This window comes from Ricinus communis, chromosome 8 (genome assembly GCF_019578655.1).
Source record: "Ricinus communis isolate WT05 ecotype wild-type chromosome 8, ASM1957865v1, whole genome shotgun sequence".
In the NCBI taxonomy this organism is placed as follows: Eukaryota; Viridiplantae; Streptophyta; class Magnoliopsida; order Malpighiales; family Euphorbiaceae; genus Ricinus; species Ricinus communis.
Window position 1 is genome coordinate 9493747 of NC_063263.1, and position 21597 is coordinate 9515343.

The 21597-nt window shown below is 32.6% G+C and overlaps 2 protein-coding genes across 7 annotated transcripts; both read left to right on the top strand.

Moving 5' to 3' along the window:
- Positions 1-1239: 1239 nt before the first annotated feature.
- On the top strand, positions 1240-3588 carry LOC8277224 (coatomer subunit beta'-1). Its single transcript, XM_015724783.3, has 10 exons — positions 1240-1372; positions 1549-1569; positions 1699-1760; positions 1834-1888; positions 2019-2055; positions 2148-2473; positions 2563-2694; positions 2782-2930; positions 3053-3121; positions 3230-3588. Exons 1-10 carry the CDS (start codon positions 1370-1372, stop codon positions 3285-3287), a joined length of 912 nt encoding a protein of 303 aa, XP_015580269.1. The 5' UTR covers positions 1240-1369; the 3' UTR covers positions 3288-3588.
- A 4552-nt stretch (positions 3589-8140) lies between these two features.
- LOC8277223 (coatomer subunit beta'-2) lies at positions 8141-20761 on the top strand. 6 transcript variants are annotated; one of them, XR_001535899.3, is made up of 26 exons: positions 8141-8279; positions 8784-8804; positions 8903-8964; positions 9109-9163; positions 10203-10239; positions 10343-10668; positions 10759-10890; positions 10993-11141; positions 11673-11741; positions 13023-13173; positions 13286-13351; positions 14046-14234; positions 14591-14731; positions 14831-14905; positions 15012-15188; positions 15278-15369; positions 15462-15578; positions 16182-16296; positions 16421-16492; positions 16905-17101; positions 17185-17278; positions 17735-17841; positions 18128-18251; positions 18579-18796; positions 19430-19498; positions 20421-20761. XR_001535899.3 is itself a non-coding variant. In XM_015724782.3 (26 exons), the coding sequence occupies exons 1-25, from the start codon at positions 8277-8279 to the stop codon at positions 19447-19449; spliced, it is 2733 nt and encodes a 910-aa protein (XP_015580268.1). In that variant the 5' UTR covers positions 8141-8276; the 3' UTR covers positions 19450-19498; positions 20421-20761. The 6 variants fall into 6 exon arrangements, 4 of the variants coding, with proteins under 4 accessions (XP_015580268.1, XP_015580267.1, XP_002528189.1 ...); XR_001535898.3 differs by lacking the exon at positions 20421-20761 and adding an exon at positions 19971-20256; XM_015724782.3 differs by having other exon boundaries at positions 18579-18720.
- The last annotated feature ends 836 nt before the right edge of the window (positions 20762-21597 follow it).

Consider the following 21597-nt stretch of genomic DNA (forward strand, 5'->3'; position numbering starts at 1 on the left):
AAAGTTAACTTTAAAATTTTAAATATTTAATTAAAATTTATAAAATAACACATCTTATTTACTTAGTAGTTAAAAGAATATAAAAAACACTATAGTTATTTTTTATACACACTAGCAAGAAAAGAAAAGAGTTAAATAGCCTTAGAATGATAAGTTGAGGGCTAAAAAGGCTTTAAAATGTCAAAGGGTCGATTTGGTTTCTAGCAATAACTTTAGGGGCCAAATTGACCTTTAATCCTTTAGGGAATAAATGTTAAACTTTGGATATGCAATTCTCACAATTTGACAATTTTCCAATCACTAGTGAATTGGGCAATATTAATTGGTTTAGCTGGGCCATTGCCATGGGTGAGTAAAATCTTACAGGCCTCAAAGCCTGAAAAGTAGACTATTAAGTGAGCTACTTGCCCACGAATATCATTCGGCTAACAGAGGCAGCTAACTTATGTTAGTTCAAGGTTCAAAAGTTTCACATTTGGGTAGCTAAGAATTGATGTTTCGAAGATCTAGTTAAATTTCAAAGCCCATGATTATGACTTTTTTTCTTTTCTTTTATATTAATTGAATTATGTAGTTGAGAGTTATTATTTTTGGTTAATAATCGAACTTTTGCACTGGAAAATAAATTAACTGTAATATTACTTAAACTAATGGATGTCAATGCATGTTATTTAAACATTGAACTTATAAATTACTTTCATTTTTCTATGCCCCAGTTACCTTTTTATGAGCTAGATTACGAGTGTATTAACAAACAGAGTTTTATTTAGTTTGGATTTATCCCATTAATTAAAGGAGTTTAATTGAGTATCTATTGATAGCGATAATTTTATTCTTTCTTTTTGGTAATTACATCAAAGGGAAAGAACCCAGAAGTACAGACAATGAGACTGTTACTCGGATTCATGCATTTAAAAGTCAAAAAAGGGAAAAAAGCACATGACATAGTAAGAACATTGATATAAGGTGTCGTCAGTTATTATTTATTACTACGTAAACCTGACATTCTTCCAATTAACATCCTCTGTTGTCTTGTCTGATGTCTCCAAATGGCACGGTCAACCTACGCGGATTCTGAAACTCAAATCTTACCCGTTAGTTCAGGTACATGAAAGTAATCCATGGTTTTTTATGGCTCATCTGATGACAACATGAGGAAAAATCTAAAGTTCAGAAGTCTTGTGTGGTGGACGGAATATGGAAGGGAATGAACCAAGACATGATGAGGATGGGATATTTTCCTTAATGGCAAAGTTTTGTGGTAGTATGTATATAAATAGGGGTTCTCTGCAATCTTCTCTCTCACAGTATCTTACAGAAGCAAAGTTCAATTCATCATTGCCTCTGTTGTGTTTTCCCAACTCTTAATATGGTGAGCTATTGCATGTTCCTTTTGCTAAAAATGGAGAACTTGAATTTGATGTTTTAACATTAATATGCTATAAAATTAATATTATATGCTCCCTATGAACTAATTCTGTCAGAGAAGAAAAATAAATTGCTCTATGGACTAATTGCTTTTTGTTTCTTCTTTGTGATTACATGCAGGCTCTTGCATTGGAAATTGAGGTTTCGCATTTACTCCCTCTTCTCTTATATTTTCAATTATCCTTCTTTTTTTTTGAGCTCACAGTACAATTAGCATACTTGTCTAAGCAAACTGTTTCAGTGACTTGTTAAAAATGATCTCTGGTGCAGAAACAATTCACCCAACTATCAGAGAGAGTAAAATCTGTTGATCTACATCCTACTGAACCATGGTAGCTAAAAATTCACTCTTGCTATTTATGATCCTCATTATAGATTTCTTATATTTATTTTCTTGTGATACAGGATTCTTGCAAGTTTGTATTCAGGAACCGTGTGTATCTGGAACTACCAGTCACAGGTAAGGCACATTACGTTGTTATACGTTGTGCGTTATAAACTATACCTTGTGCCAATTATATGTTCCAGGGATATCACTATATAGTAATCAGTACTGACTTAGAACTTGTATGATTTATGCAATATGCTAGACCATGGAGAAGTCTTTCAAGGTCACTGAATCACCAGGTATAAGCTTTATAAATTAGTTTCTCTGAAAAATCAACTTTGCGTCAGTAGTTAGTACTTGTTCCTTTATTTAATTTACATAATTTTTACAGTAAGATCAGCAAAATTCATTGCAAGAAAGCACTGGATTGTCACTGCATCAGACGACAAATTTGTTCGCGCATACGATTGGGGTGCCATGGAATTGATCAAAGAATTTGAGGCGCATAAAGATTTCATTAGGTGTGTAACTGTTCATCCTTCCCTTCCCTATGTACTGTCATCTTCAGACGACACGCTTATAAAGAAGTGGGACTGGGAGAAGGATTGGGAGTGCACTCAGATTTTTGAGGGACATTCACATTATGTGATGCAATCCATCTTTAATCCAAGAGATTCATATACATTTGCAAGTGCATCTCTTGATGGCACCATTAAGGTATATTTGTTTATTAGCATTCCCTTTCTGTTTTTCTTTCTTTGGTGCGCCTGGACTAGCTTCGAACTGACTCTACGGTTATTGTTCAGATATGGAATCTTGGCTCCCCTGCTCCGATTGCTACATTGGAATGTCACTCAAAAGGGATAAATTGCATCGATTACTTATTCAATGATGACAAACTGCATCTGCTAAGTGGTTCTGATGATTATACTGTCAAGGTTTGCAATCCTGTAACTTCAGCTATTCAGAGATCGTACTTGTGCTCAGTATTTTGAATGTTTATCTTTTTAAATGCAATGGAGCAGGTATGGGACTGTGAAACAAAAAGTTGTATCCAGACATTAGAAAGCCATACAAATAATGTGTGTGCAATATCCGCCCATCCGGAGTTTCCAATCATAATCTCGGGTTCTGAGGATGCGACTATCTGTATATGGAATGCAAAAACTTTCCGGTAATTGACTTTTTGTTTGATTCATCACTTCTATATTATACCTCTTCATAAAATCATTTCCTGTGCTCTATGCCTGCACACTACAATTTCAACATCTTACTTTTAGTTCTGCAATCTGACAGTCTAGAAAATACATTGAATTATGGTCTTGAAAGAGTCTGGGCTGTTGGATGCAAGAAAGATTCACAGCAGTAAGTTTCTTTACCAAAATCCCTTAAAATAAAATCTCATATGCCAGCGCAGAAGGCTCCCTGATTCGTAGCAGTAATTTCATTAACTTAACTCCTATATGCTTGTAGGGTTGCATTTGGTTGTGATAAAGGAAGCATTATGGTCAAAGTTAATGGCTCAAATTGAGGAAGGAGAAGTTCAGGAAATAATGTTCTTTACTGCTGCTGCTGCTGCTATAGTGTGCTTTTTAAGGAATAAATTTGCCTATTATACATATATAATACACAAAAGACTAGAGGAAATAAAATTAAGACCAGCCATGCTGTTACTTCTGCTTGTAAAATTTATGATAATGGCTTGTATCTGATGTTTTCTGTGCTCTTAATATAATGTATATAGTTTATATCTTTGTAATTTGAGTGGCCTGTAGTATTGTCTGCTCTGTAGTGGATGTGTTGAATAAAACAGTCACAGTATATTTATTTCATTTACGTATTCCAGTATTCTGAGGAAGAAATGGATGGTGCATTCTTTCTCCCTTTAGGAATCATGGCAAAGCTAATTTTGTTCTGGCAGTTGCAAAGGCATATATGTATAGCATCTTTTGTAGTTAGCTATGCCGGTAGGTTTGTACTTAAATTAATTACTCATTATCTTTCCAAGTCGAGGTCTGTAAATTGTGGCCACAGGGTTCCATCAGGAAAAAAATAAAAAAGGATGTTGCAGACTAAGGAATGAGGAAGAGCCTTTTGCAGGAATATGCGGTTGGGTGGCACGGCAGCTTCCCTTTCCATTTTAGCTGTGTTCGTCAGGTTTAATCAGAGAAACATGTCTAACATGCATGGTAACCATACCATATCGCGGGACCCTAGCCAACTAAAAAACTATTCACTTGAGGGAACCTATTCAAGTGGGATGATAATATAAATTTGATTTTTGTCACAAAATTTTAATTGGTTTCATCTCAATTATTCGACTGTAATTTTGATTATAATTTAGTCACTTTTCTAATAAGAAATTAAGTGAACTCTTCTTTAGATGCTTTCTGTACTGCTCAATGCGAAAAATACCCTTAATTTCAGTTAGTTCATGCTACCCGCTCTCGCTATCTTGCCTACCGGCTAATGACTTTCCTCGTTGGGATTTTTTATTCTTTTATTGACTGTTTTTATTATATATTAATTTTTTTATTTGTGAAATAATTAAATTAAAATATAATTAAAACTGAGTGAAATAAAATAAATTACTATTAATATTACAAATGAATTAGCCAACATTGTTGAGTGAGAGCCTGCTTATATGAGAAAGAGACAGAAAGAGAGTGACCGCTATTTTTAGTGATGGTGGTTAAGTCAAACAGAATGAATGAAAATTCTGGCATCAAATTAGCCTTTTTATATTACAACTTTTTGTGTTATATCCAGATTTTTTTTAAAAGTATAGATACTTCAAATTTTGGCATCAACATATATTTTACATGTTTTTTTTTTATTTGAATTATTTAAGTGCTATGAGTGCGTTATCTTTTTATTGGCTATTATTAATATCTTCTTCTTTTTTCTTTTTCATTTGTATAGAATATAAAGTAAAGACAAAATGTAATTTTATGAGGAATAATATTTAAACTTGCATGAGAAATTAACAAAAATAAAATAAAGCAAAGACAAAATGTAATTTTCCCCTTGTATTTCTATATGAATAAATATCTATTTGAGTTTTTTGTATTAAATTATTTTTATACATTTGCTCCTTGGCTTTTCTTTTGTAGAGATATTGGCCCTTTAAATTATTATTAGCAATACATAATTTATTTTTAATATATTACTAATAATTGAAAATATATAATTATTAAGATTGTAGAAAAAATTACTTTAGTGGACATTTAACTACCAATATATATATATATATATATATATACTTATTTCTTAATAAACATTGCATTAGCAATTGTATATTCTATTGATAAATTTATGGTTTGACTAATTCTATAAATATTGTTAATTAAAATAATAAAATAAATATATATTTTACTATTTATTGCTATTAACTTCTAAGTAGTAAACTTCAAGAGGATAATATTATTGAAAATAAAGAGTTTAATAAAGAAAACTTAAAAATTTATTTACATTCTTATTATTGAGTGGGTGATCACATGCTAATCTCGTGTTTAAAAAAAAGAATAAAATATTAATAAAAATAAAAATACAATGATTTAATATGGACAGTTAAAAGCAGAAGGGGATTTGTCAAAAATAATAAAAGTGCAAGAGGAATGTATTAAATTAGAAAGAAATAATAACTTGGGAGACATAAGGTGGCTTCACTTCTGTCCGGGAGATAAAATGTAGCAATCCAGCAAGTAATGTTAGGTATGTAAGTCAACACTCCACACTAAAATTCTTCTAAAAAGAACACTCTTATCATTAATTTTTTTTTTCGGGTGAAGGTGAAATCTTGCTCCTTATATTCATGGCAAGGAGCACATTTACCCCCTCAGTAAATTTTTAACACAATTAAATGCAAAAATATCTTTTTTTGCTAAGATATTCTTTATTCGAGATTTTAAATAGTATAATTTTTTGTACTGACTGATGTGATAAAGTTGCGAGGTTCGTAACTTGACACTCTCTTTTTTTTTTATAATTTTTCCTTTTTTTTTTATTCAGTTTAAAAATAATTGAGTTCGTATTCAGTTTAATGATAGTATTGGATTTATACTCCATACTGATTCAAGAAATGTGATAATAATATTTTCATTCTCAAGTCTTTCTTCTTCCTTTTTTGTGTAAAATAAATACAGAAATCAGTCTTTTTATTATTTATTCTTTCAACGTACAACATTAAAAATTCAAACTCATTATCTAATCAAAAATTTATTTTCCTCTTTCACTTTAATTTCACATACTACGTCTTCATTCTTTTTCTTTTTGATATTGTACATTTTTTACTTTTTTGTTGAATTTGACTTGGAGCCATTAAAAATTTAGATTTGAAAAAAAAAAACATATTTAATAATGAGCGAGATAGTGGTAAGTAGCGATGACGGATACAGGACATGAATGAATGTTGGCGATAACAGATAATTACAATGGCAATAGGGGCGAGTACAAATGAAGTTGATGAATGGTACGCCTGTTTGTTCAATTTTTTTTTTTTTTTTTTCTTTTTCTATTTTACTTTTGTTGTATTTAATTTGGAAAATAAAATTTTATCTTTATCAATAATTGGTTGGTGTTAGCATTGTAGAGAAAGAGGAGGAAATGTAGCATTATGTGGGTCTACGTCTAAAAAAAAGTAAAATATATTATCACATCAATTTTAAGTAACGACTGTTTAATTCTCAGTTAAAGAAATGGCTTAAACAATAAATAAATAATTTTATATTTAAATAATTCTAAAATATTATCCTTCGGCAAAATTTGCACCAATTCGCATAAGCTTGAACCGTAGTAATTGCAATATTTTATGAAAGGTGATCGTGAAGATTACAATTGTACCCTCAGTTGCATAATCTCCAAATGCCAATTTCAGTGTTTGTAATTCACTTTGATTTAGTTCTGTAGCAGTCCTTAAGTAAATTCCATCGGTTGTCCCTCGTTTTTTAAGCATGTTTTTTTCTATTACAGTCCATAAATTTCAATTTATATAAACAAAGCTCTTCAATTTCTAATTTTAATAACATAATTATTAATCTCCAATTTATATCAATAAAATCATTTTTCTTTTAATAAAGGCACTACTATAACTTGATTTGCCTATAACATTAATTTTTTACTGCAGACTTTAACAAGGTGGACTTTCGTGGATTCATGCTCTAGCAGTTGCTGCAAGCTCCTTGCAATTGAGCATATATCCAACGTGTAAAAGGAACAATCAAGTTTTTATATCTATGTAATTGTGATCATAATGTATAATTATAACATTTTTTATCTAATGGCTTTTCGATCAGACTTTTAATGTCATTTGAATTATTCACTTTTTGAGAGATTGATTAAATTAAATGTGCATCTTTTACACAAATAAAATAAAATAATTTTAATTTTAATTCCTTTTTAGACTAAAATATGCATCCATTATTAGGACTTATTCTGTGATGTAAATTATGCACATACTTTAAAATACAGATAATCATATTTAAAAATTGAAATCCAAAAATATTTACAGAAATAAATTGATAAAAATACATAACAGAGAACAAAGGGTGCTTGATGATAGTTCGGAATTCAAAAGTCATTTCCAAGTATGTGCAATGATTATTACTACTTACTAGTACAGTAATGTAGATGTTTTGGCCTTTTAATTGAACAGATGTTTTCTTAGCACAGTATTATAATTCCTTCTAGAAAGAAATTACAATTTTAAACATCGTAATAACTCTATATTGGCTTTGACACATAAGACTAACCACAATTTTTGATATAAATAATTACTAATGCATTACTTTTTTTTTTTAGAATTATTTTGAAATAATTTACCACATTTTAAAAATTATATTTTTAATATTAATTCACTGAGTTTTTGGATTTCAAATAAGATCTTAGTTTACTGCTATTAGCAAAAGATTTCAAAAAATTAGATAAAATTGTAAAGAGAAATGCTTAATTCAAATTCATTGCTAAAACAATTTTTAGAATTATATAATAATAATTATTATATACATTATATGGACAGTCAACTACGAATAAAATAATTATATATATATATACATATTATATTTTAAAATATTCAAAAATTAATATATATATTTTTATATAGAACTAATATATATAAATGTTTATTTTTTGATTTAATTTATAGATGGAACATATGATATAATCTGAATAAATTTTTTGTTTAATTAATAATTAAGGTTCCATGTTTCCCACTGGTGGGCCAAAGTGGCCAGAGTGGCAGTCACGTCAGCTGCCACATCATCTACCAGGGTACCACCCCTTATAACAAATCAATCTTATCCTACAACATCACACACTAGATCCACCTCGCCGAGCCGGTGGCACTCTCGTAAATTATTTCCTTAATTACAAAGCTTTTTTTTTTTTTTTTCTCCTTCATATTTCTCGCACAATATTAACTGAGACTACTCGACGCTAGATGCAAAGCCAAACTCTCTCTCTTGCTCTCTCTCGCGATTAGAGCTTTGATCACCTGGATCTTTAACTATTACGATCTACAAAAATGGTGAGTTTCATGATCTAGTACTATCGTTTCATTACCTACTTGCAAAATTTCTCTTGCCGTTTCGATGTTTCATTTTTTATAGTTCGAGTATAACTTAGATCTGATTTGAATCTGCATTGATTTGATAATATGATATAATCTCTCATCTAATTGTATCAATTTCGAGCCTCTAACCACATAATTGAACACATTTCTCTGCTTATTGAATCCAATGCCGGATTATAGAATCAGTTAGTCTCCGTTTTGGTTTTGGGAATCATGAGGCGTATTTTCGTAGTATTTTTCTCTTTCGTTTATTTGTAACCAAACGGAGTGAGATCTGGTGTTTGTTTGCGCGCGAATTTAAAATTTAGCTGTTTGGTTAAGTGAATTTATTTGGAATGTGATAGTTTTGAAGGTTTGTTTGGTTGCTGTTAAAGTGATTTTGATTTGAGGTTAGTGTGAGATCTGGTGTTTGAATTGGAACTAATTTTTTTTTTGTTTTGAATTGTTGCGTGTTAACAGCCTCTCAGACTTGAAATTAAGGTATTGTTTTTACAGTTTATTTAATTAGGTTTTATTTTCTGTGGGTAGATCTTATTATGAATTCTTGTGCATGACATTTGTTTTTGATGTTAAATCAGAGGAAACTTGCTCAAAGATCAGAGAGAGTAAAATCTGTGGATCTACATCCAACAGAACCATGGTAAGGTTTTGCTTACTTAAATTTTATGTCATTTGAGAGCTTATGTTAAGAAAAGGTTTTATTGGATGAAATAAACGGGGAAGACAAAACTGGCCCCCCATTGATTTTGGTATTGAGATGTTTCGTGTATGATCGTTACTGCAGGATTCTAGTGAGTCTTTATTCAGGGACTGTTTGTATCTGGAACTACCAATCTCAGGTATGTAATTATCTTTTAGTGATCATAATAATAGCAAAGGAAAAATAAGGTGTGAACTTGTGCTAGTGTATCTTCATAATTCTTATGATTTGCTTTTGCATTCTTTCTATTTCCATGATTAATAATTGCCGATAAGTTTGGTTACCAGGGTATAAATTATCAGTTCTTATGAGTTTTATCAGTATGAATGCATCTTACCCTGTGAAGTGAAAGCCCAACAGACTTCAAGTAACATTGACTACACATGCTGTCCCAAGAGCAGTTTTTCTATAGGAGAGGATTATTAAGTTTATGATTCAATGAGCTTTGCAGCATGTTGCAAGTATGGATTATGACAGAAACATCTGATTTGTGATGAGAAAAACAACTGTTAAGTTAGGTTGATAAGTCTCTGCTTCATGTGAATTTCTGCTATTTGAATTGGTTTTTGCTGGTTCAAAACAATGGTGATGAATCAGGAGTAAGAGAATCTGCAATATGATTGAATTACAATGTGCAAGAAATGATAGTTTTATAAGTATCTGGCGAACAAGTTGCAGTTTTGTAATTGGGCTTACAATAAGTTTTCAGTGCCTTTTCGAAGTTGGTCATGTTTTGAATTTTTCTTCAATGATTTGGAGAAGCAACAAGCACTTTAGGTTTCTCGAAAGTTTGAGGGCTTCATTGTACTTTTGCTTTCTCACCCTCTCGAAAATTGTGATTCTGGAACATAAATTCAGAGAGCAAAAATCATGTAGTGCTGCATCTTTATTTGATCTTCCCCTAGAAATTGTGTAACTCCGATTAAATGTTTATCTGTTAAAACCAAGAAAAGAAGTTTTTCTGTGAAATGTTCTGAGTTCTTGTCATAGTCAGACAGAATGGACTAGGAAAACAAGATAACTTCGTAGCTTTGCCTGCTATACTCAAAGTTGTGTTTTTATTGATATTTGGGGTTTTAACTTCCATATCTCCCGCTCAATATTTATGCATACAAGAAAACATTCTTTGGAGATTTACATTTCTAGTTCTAATTAAACTCTTCTTGATCTTCCTGCAGACTATGGCAAAATCTTTTGAGGTCACAGAGTTACCAGGTATAGATATTTTGTCTCTGAGGTTCTGCAAATAATTTTTCTGTTTGTAGCATTATTCTTCATGATAACATGTTTGCTGAAGTATGTATTCTGTGACCTGCAGTTAGATCAGCTAAGTTTATTGCACGAAAGCAGTGGGTTGTTGCTGGAGCTGATGACATGTTTATCCGTGTGTACAACTACAATACAATGGATAAGATTAAAGTGTTTGAGGCACATACAGATTACATTAGATGTGTTGCTGTCCATCCTACCCTTCCATATGTCCTGTCATCATCTGATGATATGCTCATCAAGCTTTGGGATTGGGAGAAGGGTTGGGTGTGTACGCAGATATTTGAGGGACATTCCCATTATGTGATGCAAGTGACCTTTAATCCAAAGGACACAAACACTTTTGCAAGTGCATCCCTTGATCGTACCATAAAGGTATAAAGTCTGCTTTCTGTGGTAACTTTTCGAATGGATTTTGTACATTATTTTGCTTACTCATATGTTTTATTTTTGACTACCCAATAGATTTGGAATCTTGGCTCTCCCGACCCAAATTTTACTCTGGATGCCCATCAGAAAGGAGTAAATTGTGTTGATTACTTTACTGGCGGTGATAAGCCTTATCTAATTACTGGTTCTGATGATCACACTGCTAAGGTCTGCCTACAACATTTTATTTCTTTAAGTTGTATAACGTTGTTTTTACTTTACAAACATATCTTGATTTTGGATATTAATAAATAATTCCTGTACTGGCAGGTGTGGGACTATCAAACCAAAAGTTGTGTCCAGACACTAGAAGGCCATACTCATAATGTCTCTGCAGTATGTTTCCATCCAGAACTTCCTATAATAATCACTGGTTCTGAGGATGGGACAGTTCGCTTGTGGCATTCAACAACTTACAGGTAATCATAATTCTGTGAACTTCTCAAGTTATGTGGTTTATATGTCCATGGACTGATTGAGCTGTAAAATGAAACTTGCACTTCAACTTTTACATCCAAATATCAGTAGCAAATTTTTTTGGAGACTTTCCCATATTTGCTAGAACAAGATGTAGAAAGTAGTTATCTGTGTAGAAAATATCCCTTCTGTTTTTATGTCTGGTTCATATGCTAGTCAGCTAGCTGCATCATTTTAATTCTTGTTGCATGGATGCATATGATGATCAAATGGATGCTTGGTAAAATGATTAAGTTGAAGTATCACTGAGTGATTAGGTTGGATTTTTTACTAGTACACATTAAACTGAGTGTAGGATTTGGAAAGAACTTTGAAAGAGAAGCATACTTTTATTATTTTTATGTTTTTTTATCTCCTTTTCTTCTTTCCCTTTTCTGTAAACTGGTATTTTATCTGTCTTATAATAATGAATTATGGAGTTCACTTTTACCTTCAATTTTCAGACTTTGAGAATGTATTGCATTGACTTACAGGCTCGAGAACACATTGAATTATGGTCTTGAAAGAGTTTGGGCTGTTGGATACATGAAAGGCTCACGTCGGTAAGTGCCTTGAGAATTATTGCTATAACAACTGCTACGCTGATAGCATTTTTATTATTGGGCTGCTGTTATTATTTTAGTATTAATGTGATGCTCTTATTTGTTGTTGCTAATATCTAAATACCTTCTTACTTTTTAATCCTTCAAGGATAGTTATTCTTTCAGCAGTTCTTTCATTGTCATTGTTGTGTATTATTGTTGCTCTCCGCATTCCTTAGTTGCTACTTACTAAATCTCACTTTTCATATTCCTTTTTCCATTATATGCTCTAATGGAAAATTTATATTTGTTGCTGGCTGGAAGTCAAAACATTTATTGGTTCTGTTGAATTTCTATCATCAATGTTCATAAACATTGTGGGATAATATTCTACAACTGGCAACATATAGTACATAAACCAGTAGCCATATTTGAACTACTAAATTTAAATCTTAAAATAACGTGTAGTTTTGTGTATAATATGCCATATGATCTTTCTAACAGTATGCTGCATGTACAAATTGAAGTTTTGAAATTAAAGATATCAGGTCTCCATATAAATTATCGCCATAAAATTTTTTGCTATGTCCATGTACATGATATATATATATAATCCCACATTGTTTAAAAGTGGAGAGAAGTTTTGCATTCTCAATTAGAAAAGACACCTTCTTACTCATTTTATTGTTAAAATAATGAAAATCAATTCATGGGACTGTTATGGGCACCAAATAAATTTAGAACATTTGAAATAAACTTGAAATTTTAAAAGAAATTTGAGTCTTAAAAAGAAAATCCATGCGGTGATGGGGACAAATCAGTTCCCATTTGGGTGGCCGGGGCTCGAAAGGAGATTCTCTGGTCCTGCTACAGTGGGATGGAGGCCTAAACAAAATACTTTTTTTTTTGGAATAGACAACAAAATACTTCAAATGATGTTAGATGGTTGCTGGATTAGCGTAACTCTAGAATAAGTTGGTGCAGTGCAAAATATATGCTTTTCTCAGAGCATTTGCATTTTCAATTGGACCAAAATTGTTGTATCAAGGATTATTCTATGTGTATGCATGTATGTTTTCTATGGTTACTGATGATACTTGTCTTGAATCAGAATTCTAGGCTAAAATGTCCAATATTTTTTACATGCTAAGGTGGCTCAGATTAATCCTTGTGGTCTTCATCTTTTTGCTTGTGGATGATCAACTCCTGCAATTATGCAGATGCAGTTGGGTGTTTCTTGAAGTTCTTTTTCTCTGTTTTATTTTGACTAAAATTAGGACGGTTATAAATCTATCTATGCAGCATTGTGATTGGTTATGATGAAGGAACCATTATGGTCAAAATTGGTCGAGAAGAACCTGTGGCTAGTATGGATAACAGTGGAAAGATTATATGGGCTAAACACAATGAAATTCAAACTGTGAACATTAAGAGCGTGGGAGCAGATTTTGAGGCATGGACTCTATTAAACCATTTCCTGTATTGCTACTTGACATTAGATCCTGAATCGAAATTTTCTGTTGTACATTATCTCATTTTAAGTTTCTTTTATTTATCTGCATTAGGTTACTGATGGAGAAAGGTTGCCTTTGGCTGTCAAGGAGTTGGGAACATGTGATCTTTATCCACAAGTGAGTGTACTTTTTTTCAGGCCTCATTTCATAATTTTATTTATTGTTACATATGCCTTTTCCACTCCTAGAAATCTTTCTGGCAATGGTGGCTAATCCGTGGTCGTTAATATAAATGTGCATGCATTTGTATCTCAATGGTTTTTAAGGTAAACTATTTGCTTAAGTGGCCTTACTTTAGAAGAGTTGATGTTTGCTATATTTAAGCCAATTCTCCTGTTATAGAGCTTTGGATTAGATACTTCTATTTGGCTTTTGTTTCCATGGAAGAAACAGTAGTGAAGCAACTATGTTATATAAAACACACGATACAGGATTATGAATCTGCATTTATAAGTTCCTTGAATACATTTCGTGTTCCTCAGTTATTGGTTAAACTATTCTGTGCAAGTAAACTTGTTGTTTAGAAGAGAGCATATCAAGACTCAAGAACTAGAGATAGAAACTTAGATGTAGAGATAAGGAAAGAGGTGCGATGTGGATAGACATTGTGTGAAAAGGGTACAAATAAAATGAAGATACTAATGTTGGATTAACTCGTGTTTTTATTGATTTGCGAAGGTATATAGAAAAGTTTATAGAATAATAACTCTTTAGCATCCACTGAATTTTTTACCTATATAAGTTTTAATTTATCTGAGAGCTTCCATCCACTATTTGTAGATGACTTATGTTTCTTCTATTTTTCTGCCAGAGTTTAAAGCACAATCCCAATGGGAGATTTGTTGTCGTCTGTGGGGATGGTGAGTACATCATATATACAGCTTTAGCATGGAGGAATAGATCATTTGGTTCTGCACTGGAGTTCGTTTGGTCATCGGACGGAGAATATGCTGTCAGAGAGAGTACATCAAAGATTAAAATTTTTAGTAAGAATTTCCAGGTCTGTACTCTTTTCTCAGTGTACATATTTTTGTGCATTTGTTTATTTGAAAGATACTGGAAGCAACCAGTATTATGTCAATTATGACTTATGGCCATATTTTGTCCCTTGGGGGCTGTACTAGCAAAACTCCTTATTTGAAATTTCGGTTTCTCTTTAGGCCATTTTCAAGTGTCGGACATTTATGCCTATGAAATTAGCATATGCAGTTCACTATTCACATGCTTGATGATCTTCTTGCTTCTAATTCTTGACAGCTGACAGAAATTTTATCCTGGATTGATATCATGATACTTGTTGATTTATTTATTTGTTGTGTAAAAAATGGAGTTAAAAGGAAGATTTATTTATTTCAGGAAAAGAGGAGTGTTCGACCAACATTTTCTGCTGAGCGTATTTTTGGAGGAACTCTGTTGGCAATGTGTGCAAACGACTTCATTTGTTTTTATGATTGGGCTGAATGCAGGTTGATTAGGAGGATTGATGTTACTGTAAAAGTAAGCATAAATGTTCTTCAGCTTCTTGAATTTCTTTTTTATTTCTGCCAATTTGCTACCTTATGTGATTGACTTTGTTATTTGTTGCAAACAATTCAGAATCTTTATTGGGCTGATAGTGGTGATTTGGTGGCAATTGCTAGTGACACATCATTCTACATCCTCAAGTACAATGTAAGGTTCCTTGATGGTTTTCTTCTTTTCCTTTGTGATTTATGGATTGTTCTTGCCCTCATTTTAATGCATTTTTTAAAAACTGAAGTTCATGTTTGTGTTACAGCGCGACTTAGTTTCATCTTATTTAGACAGCGGGAGACCTGTGGATGAACAAGGTGTTGAGGATGCCTTTGAGCTTCTTCATGAAACCAATGAGCGTGTTAGGACTGGTTTATGGGTTGGGGATTGCTTTATTTATAACAACTCTTCCTGGAGACTTAATTATTGTGTTGGAGGAGAGGTATTTTACTTGGTCTCGATAGTTTTATATACCACATACTGGCTCATTTTCAGGATTTGGTTTTTTGATAACCAACACTATTGTTTTAGGTAACCACAATGTATCATTTGGACCGCCCGATGTACTTGTTGGGATATCTTGCTAGTCAAAGTCGGGTGTATCTAATAGACAAGGAGTTTAAGTAAGTGGTGTTTGGGTCTCTGCTTTTTGAAGTTAGAACAGTCTATTCAATTGTTGTTAACATTTGTTTACTGATTGTTTGTTGTCATGCAGTGTTATGGGGTACACTTTACTTCTTAGCTTAATTGAGTACAAGACTCTTGTGATGCGTGGGGACCTGGAAAGAGCCAATGAACTTTTGCCTTCAATTCCTAAAGAGCATCATAATAGGTAAATAATACCTTTTTCCAGTTATCATACAATGAAAAATGGACATTTACCTTGGTTTTTATAAAGAAGGATTGTGATTTTTATGAGTGGCAGTTGGAACTCACTATGTATTGGTTGGTCAATATTCCACTACAGCATACTTGTGAAAATATTCAGTGGAAATTAGTTCATTTACTTGAATTTCTTTTTACTGTTATTTAAGCTCTTTCTGAAGTCTCCTTTCTGATCTTGATTTTGAAACTCACTTTTCTACTGAGTTGAATGATTAGGTCATCTGTTTCACAAATCACATGAAAATTTGTTATGTTAGCATTACTATTTGGTTCATGACCAGATTCTTCCTGGAGAGTGATCTTTTTTGCTACTCAATTTCTAAATTAATTGAATATCCACATTTTGTCTGTGTTATTTTCATATCTGCAATTTGATAAAGGCGATATAGATTGACATAAAGCTACAGCCACTGGAATATTTTCTTTTCCTAAATGTTATCTTGGAATACAGAATACCATAATATGCCACATGTATTTTTTACATAAGAATTAAGTAGTGCATTTTGGGTGTTGATGTTATTTTTGCTATGCAACTTGATTTGATTGCTAGTGTGGCTCGTTTCTTGGAATCACGTGGTATGATAGAAAATGCTCTGGAGGTAGCTACAGATCCTGATTACAAATTTGAGCTAGCTATACAACTTGGCAGACTTGAGATTGCTAAGGTACATTCAAGTGTTGCTCTTCTTGGTTGGACTGTAACTAGTCTTTGGAGCTTCTTACCTAGTTTAGTCTGAGCTTCTATACTTCTTTTTCTCAGTAAATGTTGTTATGTCTTTCTGTTTTTAGGAAATTGCCACAGAAGTACAAAGTGAATCAAAATGGAAGCAGTTGGGAGAATTAGCTATTTCTACTGGAAAGGTATTGTATTACACTATAGGAATTTTAATGTCTGATTGGGTTATGGACTTCAGTTCTGTAAATAATAATTCATGTTACTTTTTCTGGTTAACTTGGGGTGGTCACTTGAACTTGGGTAAAATATCTCCCTAGGGGATTTAATTCAAAGTTTCTTGAAATAAACAATAAATTCTATTGTTAAGATTCATATTTGATCTTGTAAATTTAAGTAGGTTTGAACTCTTAACTAGAATAACTGATAAGTTCGTTTGGTGCTTGGTTCTTTTGTTTCATATAAGGTGCTGGTTCTTCTAATTTAAACTTTTATATTCACATTGAGTATTTTGATGTCTAGGTCCAACCTCAGTGAGCATTCTTGTTTTTATATGATCACTTAAATAATTCTGTCCTATTTTGAGTTGTGGAATTGCAGTTAGAAATGGCTGAGGAATGTATGAAGCGTGCAACAGACTTGAGCGGTTTGTTGCTTTTATATTCTTCTCTAGGAGATGCTGAAGGGATTTCAAAACTAGCACCTCTGGCAAAAGAGCAAGGGAAGAACAATGTTGCATTCCTCTGTTTGTTTATGTTGGGCAAATTGGAAGATTGCCTCCAGATTTTGGTTGAAAGGTAATATTTCTTCCAATAACTTTCACATGACAACACAGATTGATGCAATTATACTTATAGATAGTAAAGTGTTCTTCTTGCAGTAATCGGATACCTGAAGCTGCTTTAATGGCTCGATCCTATCTTCCAAGCAAGGTTCCAGAGATTGTAGCACTTTGGAGAAAAGATCTAAACAAGGTATCCTCTCATTCAAGTGATGCTTCTGTTGTGGCATCATTGGATCATGAAATCTATTAATGTAATCCTCTTTTGCGAAACTTTGCAAATAAGCCGATTCAATTTCTTACTGTCAGTTGAATGGAATATTTTCTGTCAGTTTAAATTAGCCTCAAATAGATGAGGCAGATTAAAAGGACCTTTAGCTAAGAAAAAGAAAATAAGAAAAAGGAAAGCAACTACTACGTCATCAAGCTCTATATTCTTCTACAACTCTGGTTGTGGAGAAGGCTAAGAATTTCAGCTTGTTTATTTGTTTTCATTAGCAGCTTTTTCACATGCTAGAAGCTGCAGTGGAAAGAACTCTTGCAATGTAGAAAATGAACATTGATATTTAGATCTGCTGTTATTCATGTATTACACAGTGATTCCTTTTTCTGGAGGATAAAACAATTTATAATTCATTTTGTGTCACAGGTTAACCCAAAAGCTGCAGAATCTTTGGCCGATCCTGATGAGTATCCAAATTTGTTTGATGATTGGCAAGTTGCTTTGTCTGTTGAAACTCGAGTTGCAGAGACAAGGTATTTTTGTTGGCTCATGTGTTTCAAATTCGTTTTGAGTAGGCTCACAACTTGACCTGACATGATGAATACCAAATACATTTTGTTGAACACAAGTCTGCTTTTTATTTTTGTTTTAAAATCTGTTTCTTCAGTATGTGCATTCTTACTGAGGACAGCTTATAGATTCCGATTGTGGTCAATCATAAATAAAATAGCAAGTTGGGTCCCTTATATGGATTAAATTGTTATGTCTATTGATATTCTGAAATACATCATTAATTTATCCTCGATAATTGCTTTGTAGGGGTGTTTATCCTCCCGCAGAGGAATATTTAAACCATGCTGACAGAACAAACATAACTCTTGTGGAGGCTTTCAGAAACATGCAAGTAGAAGAACCTCTTGAAAATGGAGATTATGATCATGAGGTATGTACTGCTTTGAATTTTTTGTTGCTTTTAGAATATTATACGAAAACAGAAGCAGAGTCATATATTTGTATGAGCCAATACTTGTATTGCAATTCTATATTTTGAAAATTAATTTAGTCACTGGCAAGGACTGTGTGCAGAGTTGACCAGTTAACTTTATCCTTTCTAAATGATTAGTTTAAGCTGCTAAGCCTTTTTTAAAGTGGCTGGAGCTGTTGAAGAGTTCAAGGCTCTAGTAGTTTAAATTAGATTTACTACGATTTTTTATATCATTTTGTCATTTTCTTTTTTCCTCCTGTAAATTTTATTTTTTTTCTTTTGCAGGCTGCAGAGCAAAATGGAGAAGAGCAGATAATAGAAGAGCACAATGGTGAAGAAGGGAGCCAAGAGGAGGCTGTTGTGGTGGATGCTGATTCTACGGATGGTGCGGTACTCGTCAATGGAAACGAGGCTGAGGAAGAGTGGGGTACGAATAATGAAGGAACCCCGTCAGCCTAAAAGCAGTTGGTTGGGGCAGTGTGAAAATCCAAATTTTGTCTCTGGTGATTAATTGATTCTAAAGTGCCATCTCTAACTCACGTTTCCACAAGTTATTTTTACTAACAACTACTACTGGTAGTGACCGGCACATACGATCTGGTGTCTACATTAATTAGAAATTATATTTGATGGTCAGACTATTAATTTGAATTGACATGCGACCTAGTTACTATTTACACCTGTCTTGGGGTTTGGGCATGGCAGTTTTGTGATTTTTCTTTTTTTAGTTTTTCCTTTTAACCTCATACTCTGGGGATTGCTTTACGAGTATAATAGTCTTATTAGCAGCATTATACCACTTAAACCCATTGCTTTTGGAATTTGAGAATTGAATCCATCACTAGCAGTAAACTTCTGATATTCCCAGTTCTATCCTTGTTAGCAGGTTCTATTTTTGTGGAGAGTTTCTTATGATTTGTTTACTGTCTCTGAATTAGAATTTTATTGTCTTAATTGTTCTAGATAAATAAGATTAAATAGATTGTCTTTGGATATCTGTCCTCTTCTGACTTGCTAGTTTAAAATAACTTGAAAACTGACTGGATTTTATTATCTATATCTGTTGTTATTTTTTCAATTGCATTTGGCTTATAATGTCTTGGTTCTCACATTTTTTATCTCACTTTTGTTGGCAGTGCTTACGCCACATAACTAGGTGATCTTGAAGGCAATTGGTTCCAGCTGTGTTAGTCCCCTTACTTGAGGTGAGAAAAGCTTCCTTAGATAGTAGTGAGTAGCTCAATTGAAAATTGAGCATCAGTGCATGCAACCATTCTGTATTTGTTGGAAAATACTGGAGAAATTCAACAGGAAATGAGTTACCCGAAGGATGAGCTTGTGACCATCATAAGATTGGAATTTTGTATACATTAGGTGTGACTTGCAATGATTATCCTGTGCATGGAGCACTTCACTACCTTCTGTACCTGAAATGGATTTGTATTTTACAATTAGCCACAAGTTTCCGCTCTGATTTGGGTGATTACATAAAGTAGGGTTGACAATTAAATTTTTTGTAGAGCATTTAAATATGGATTAAATTCATTACCTTTTCTTATTGGTTGGTATTGTTCATTATAGTGAACTATTCTAGAATGCACTTGAAAAGCTGTGGTTTGAATATTTCTCCTTTTTTTTTTTTTTTTTTTTTTTTGCTCCTTTTTGCTGTGTCCATAGCTCTCAGGTTTCCTGCTGGAGGCTAGAATGGGGGGGTTATATAGGGACCGACTGTCTCTTGCCAGGTGGTGTGGCTTTATAGCGCCTTGAATTTTGCCATGGAGCCATATAGTAAAAAAGGATTCCTAGTTTCAGTTAACACTTGTACTGTTGTTTTAGTTTAATTCTTTGAGGCCTTTATATCACCCGAGTGTCTTGTGCCGTTGTGAATGTAGAATATTGAATTAGAGATGGTAACCTTTTCTCTTTTTCTTTCCTTAATTTTTAAACCTAGTAATTTGATTCACCGAAATACATATATATATATATATATATATATATATATATATATATATATATTTGAGAATTTTTCATATGTATCTTGCTTGCTCTGCCAACATTTTTACAATAAAACTGAATTGTACTTTGCTGTAACTTCTTTTTTCCGTTTGATAATGTACGAGCTTGAAGTCGAGCAGTTGATGTTGAAAGTGCACTGATCACGAGTCACGGATGTGGACTATCCTCTGCCACCTAACAGTGAATATGGAAAGTCGTACTTTGCTGGTTAATCGCAAAAACATGCTTTGAATTGTCATCCTTGTATCGCATTGGGAAAGATGGGAGTTTCGAGTGTTGATATTCTGCGACTGTGACTAGAGTATAATCAATCATTGATTTGACATAAAAGACCAGTTTATATGTCTTACCTTTGATTTCCTGTGGGATAAGCCTTGGTAATGTGTTGGGGAAACCAATGTTGAAAGAATGAAAATAAAATAAATTTGGTTCGCTCATTATTGATTGGTTTATTAGAGGTCTCGGTCTTGATTCTAGTGGATTCTTCATTATTATCATTAGGTCCCATGTCTATAAATTGTAATAAATATCTGCAAATCACACCAATGACTTACCTTTATCTGTTTTAGAGGGAAGCCCGAGGCGCGGCATCTTCATGGACCCCTTTCTTTCTGTTGTTCAACATGTGTTGTATTTCTACATGGAGAGCATAGATAGACATTACCTAATTTGCTCCATCTTTTCTCACCCTTTGAGATCACAATCTCCATCTCCTGCTGATGGCAGTGTAGCATAAATGAGATTGAATCTTCTAACCGTCCATATGCATCTGACTTTGTAAATCTTGCTTTATTATTTTTTTATTTAACAAATACTATTAACTAACAAAATTAAGTTTTTTTTTTAATTAAGCATATACGCATAATGTAAATAGTGATTATTTAGTGAACAAAGAATGTTGTATTATTGTGATTCTGTTGTAAAGTTCATCCTCTTACATTTAATATTTAATATATTAATAACTTTACTAAAAGAAAGTTAAGAAAGCAATTTTACTTTTATTTAATAACTAATAATCTTTTATTTTATAATTAATAAGTTTTAAGAAAAATATTTATTAATTATTATTTACTAGAGAGAATTCCTTTTTTTTTTTTATATAGAAAAAAAAATATATACATCTCATTCCATCTTTTGATATTTTAATGCTTATGATTGGTCAGAAGTTATGAAAATACAAATAAAACTTCTGCACATATTTATCAAGGAAAGAACTCTATAAAAGATAATAACTTGATTATCGTAGATTGTCTTAGAGCATAATTTTTTCATAGCAATCACTTGTTAG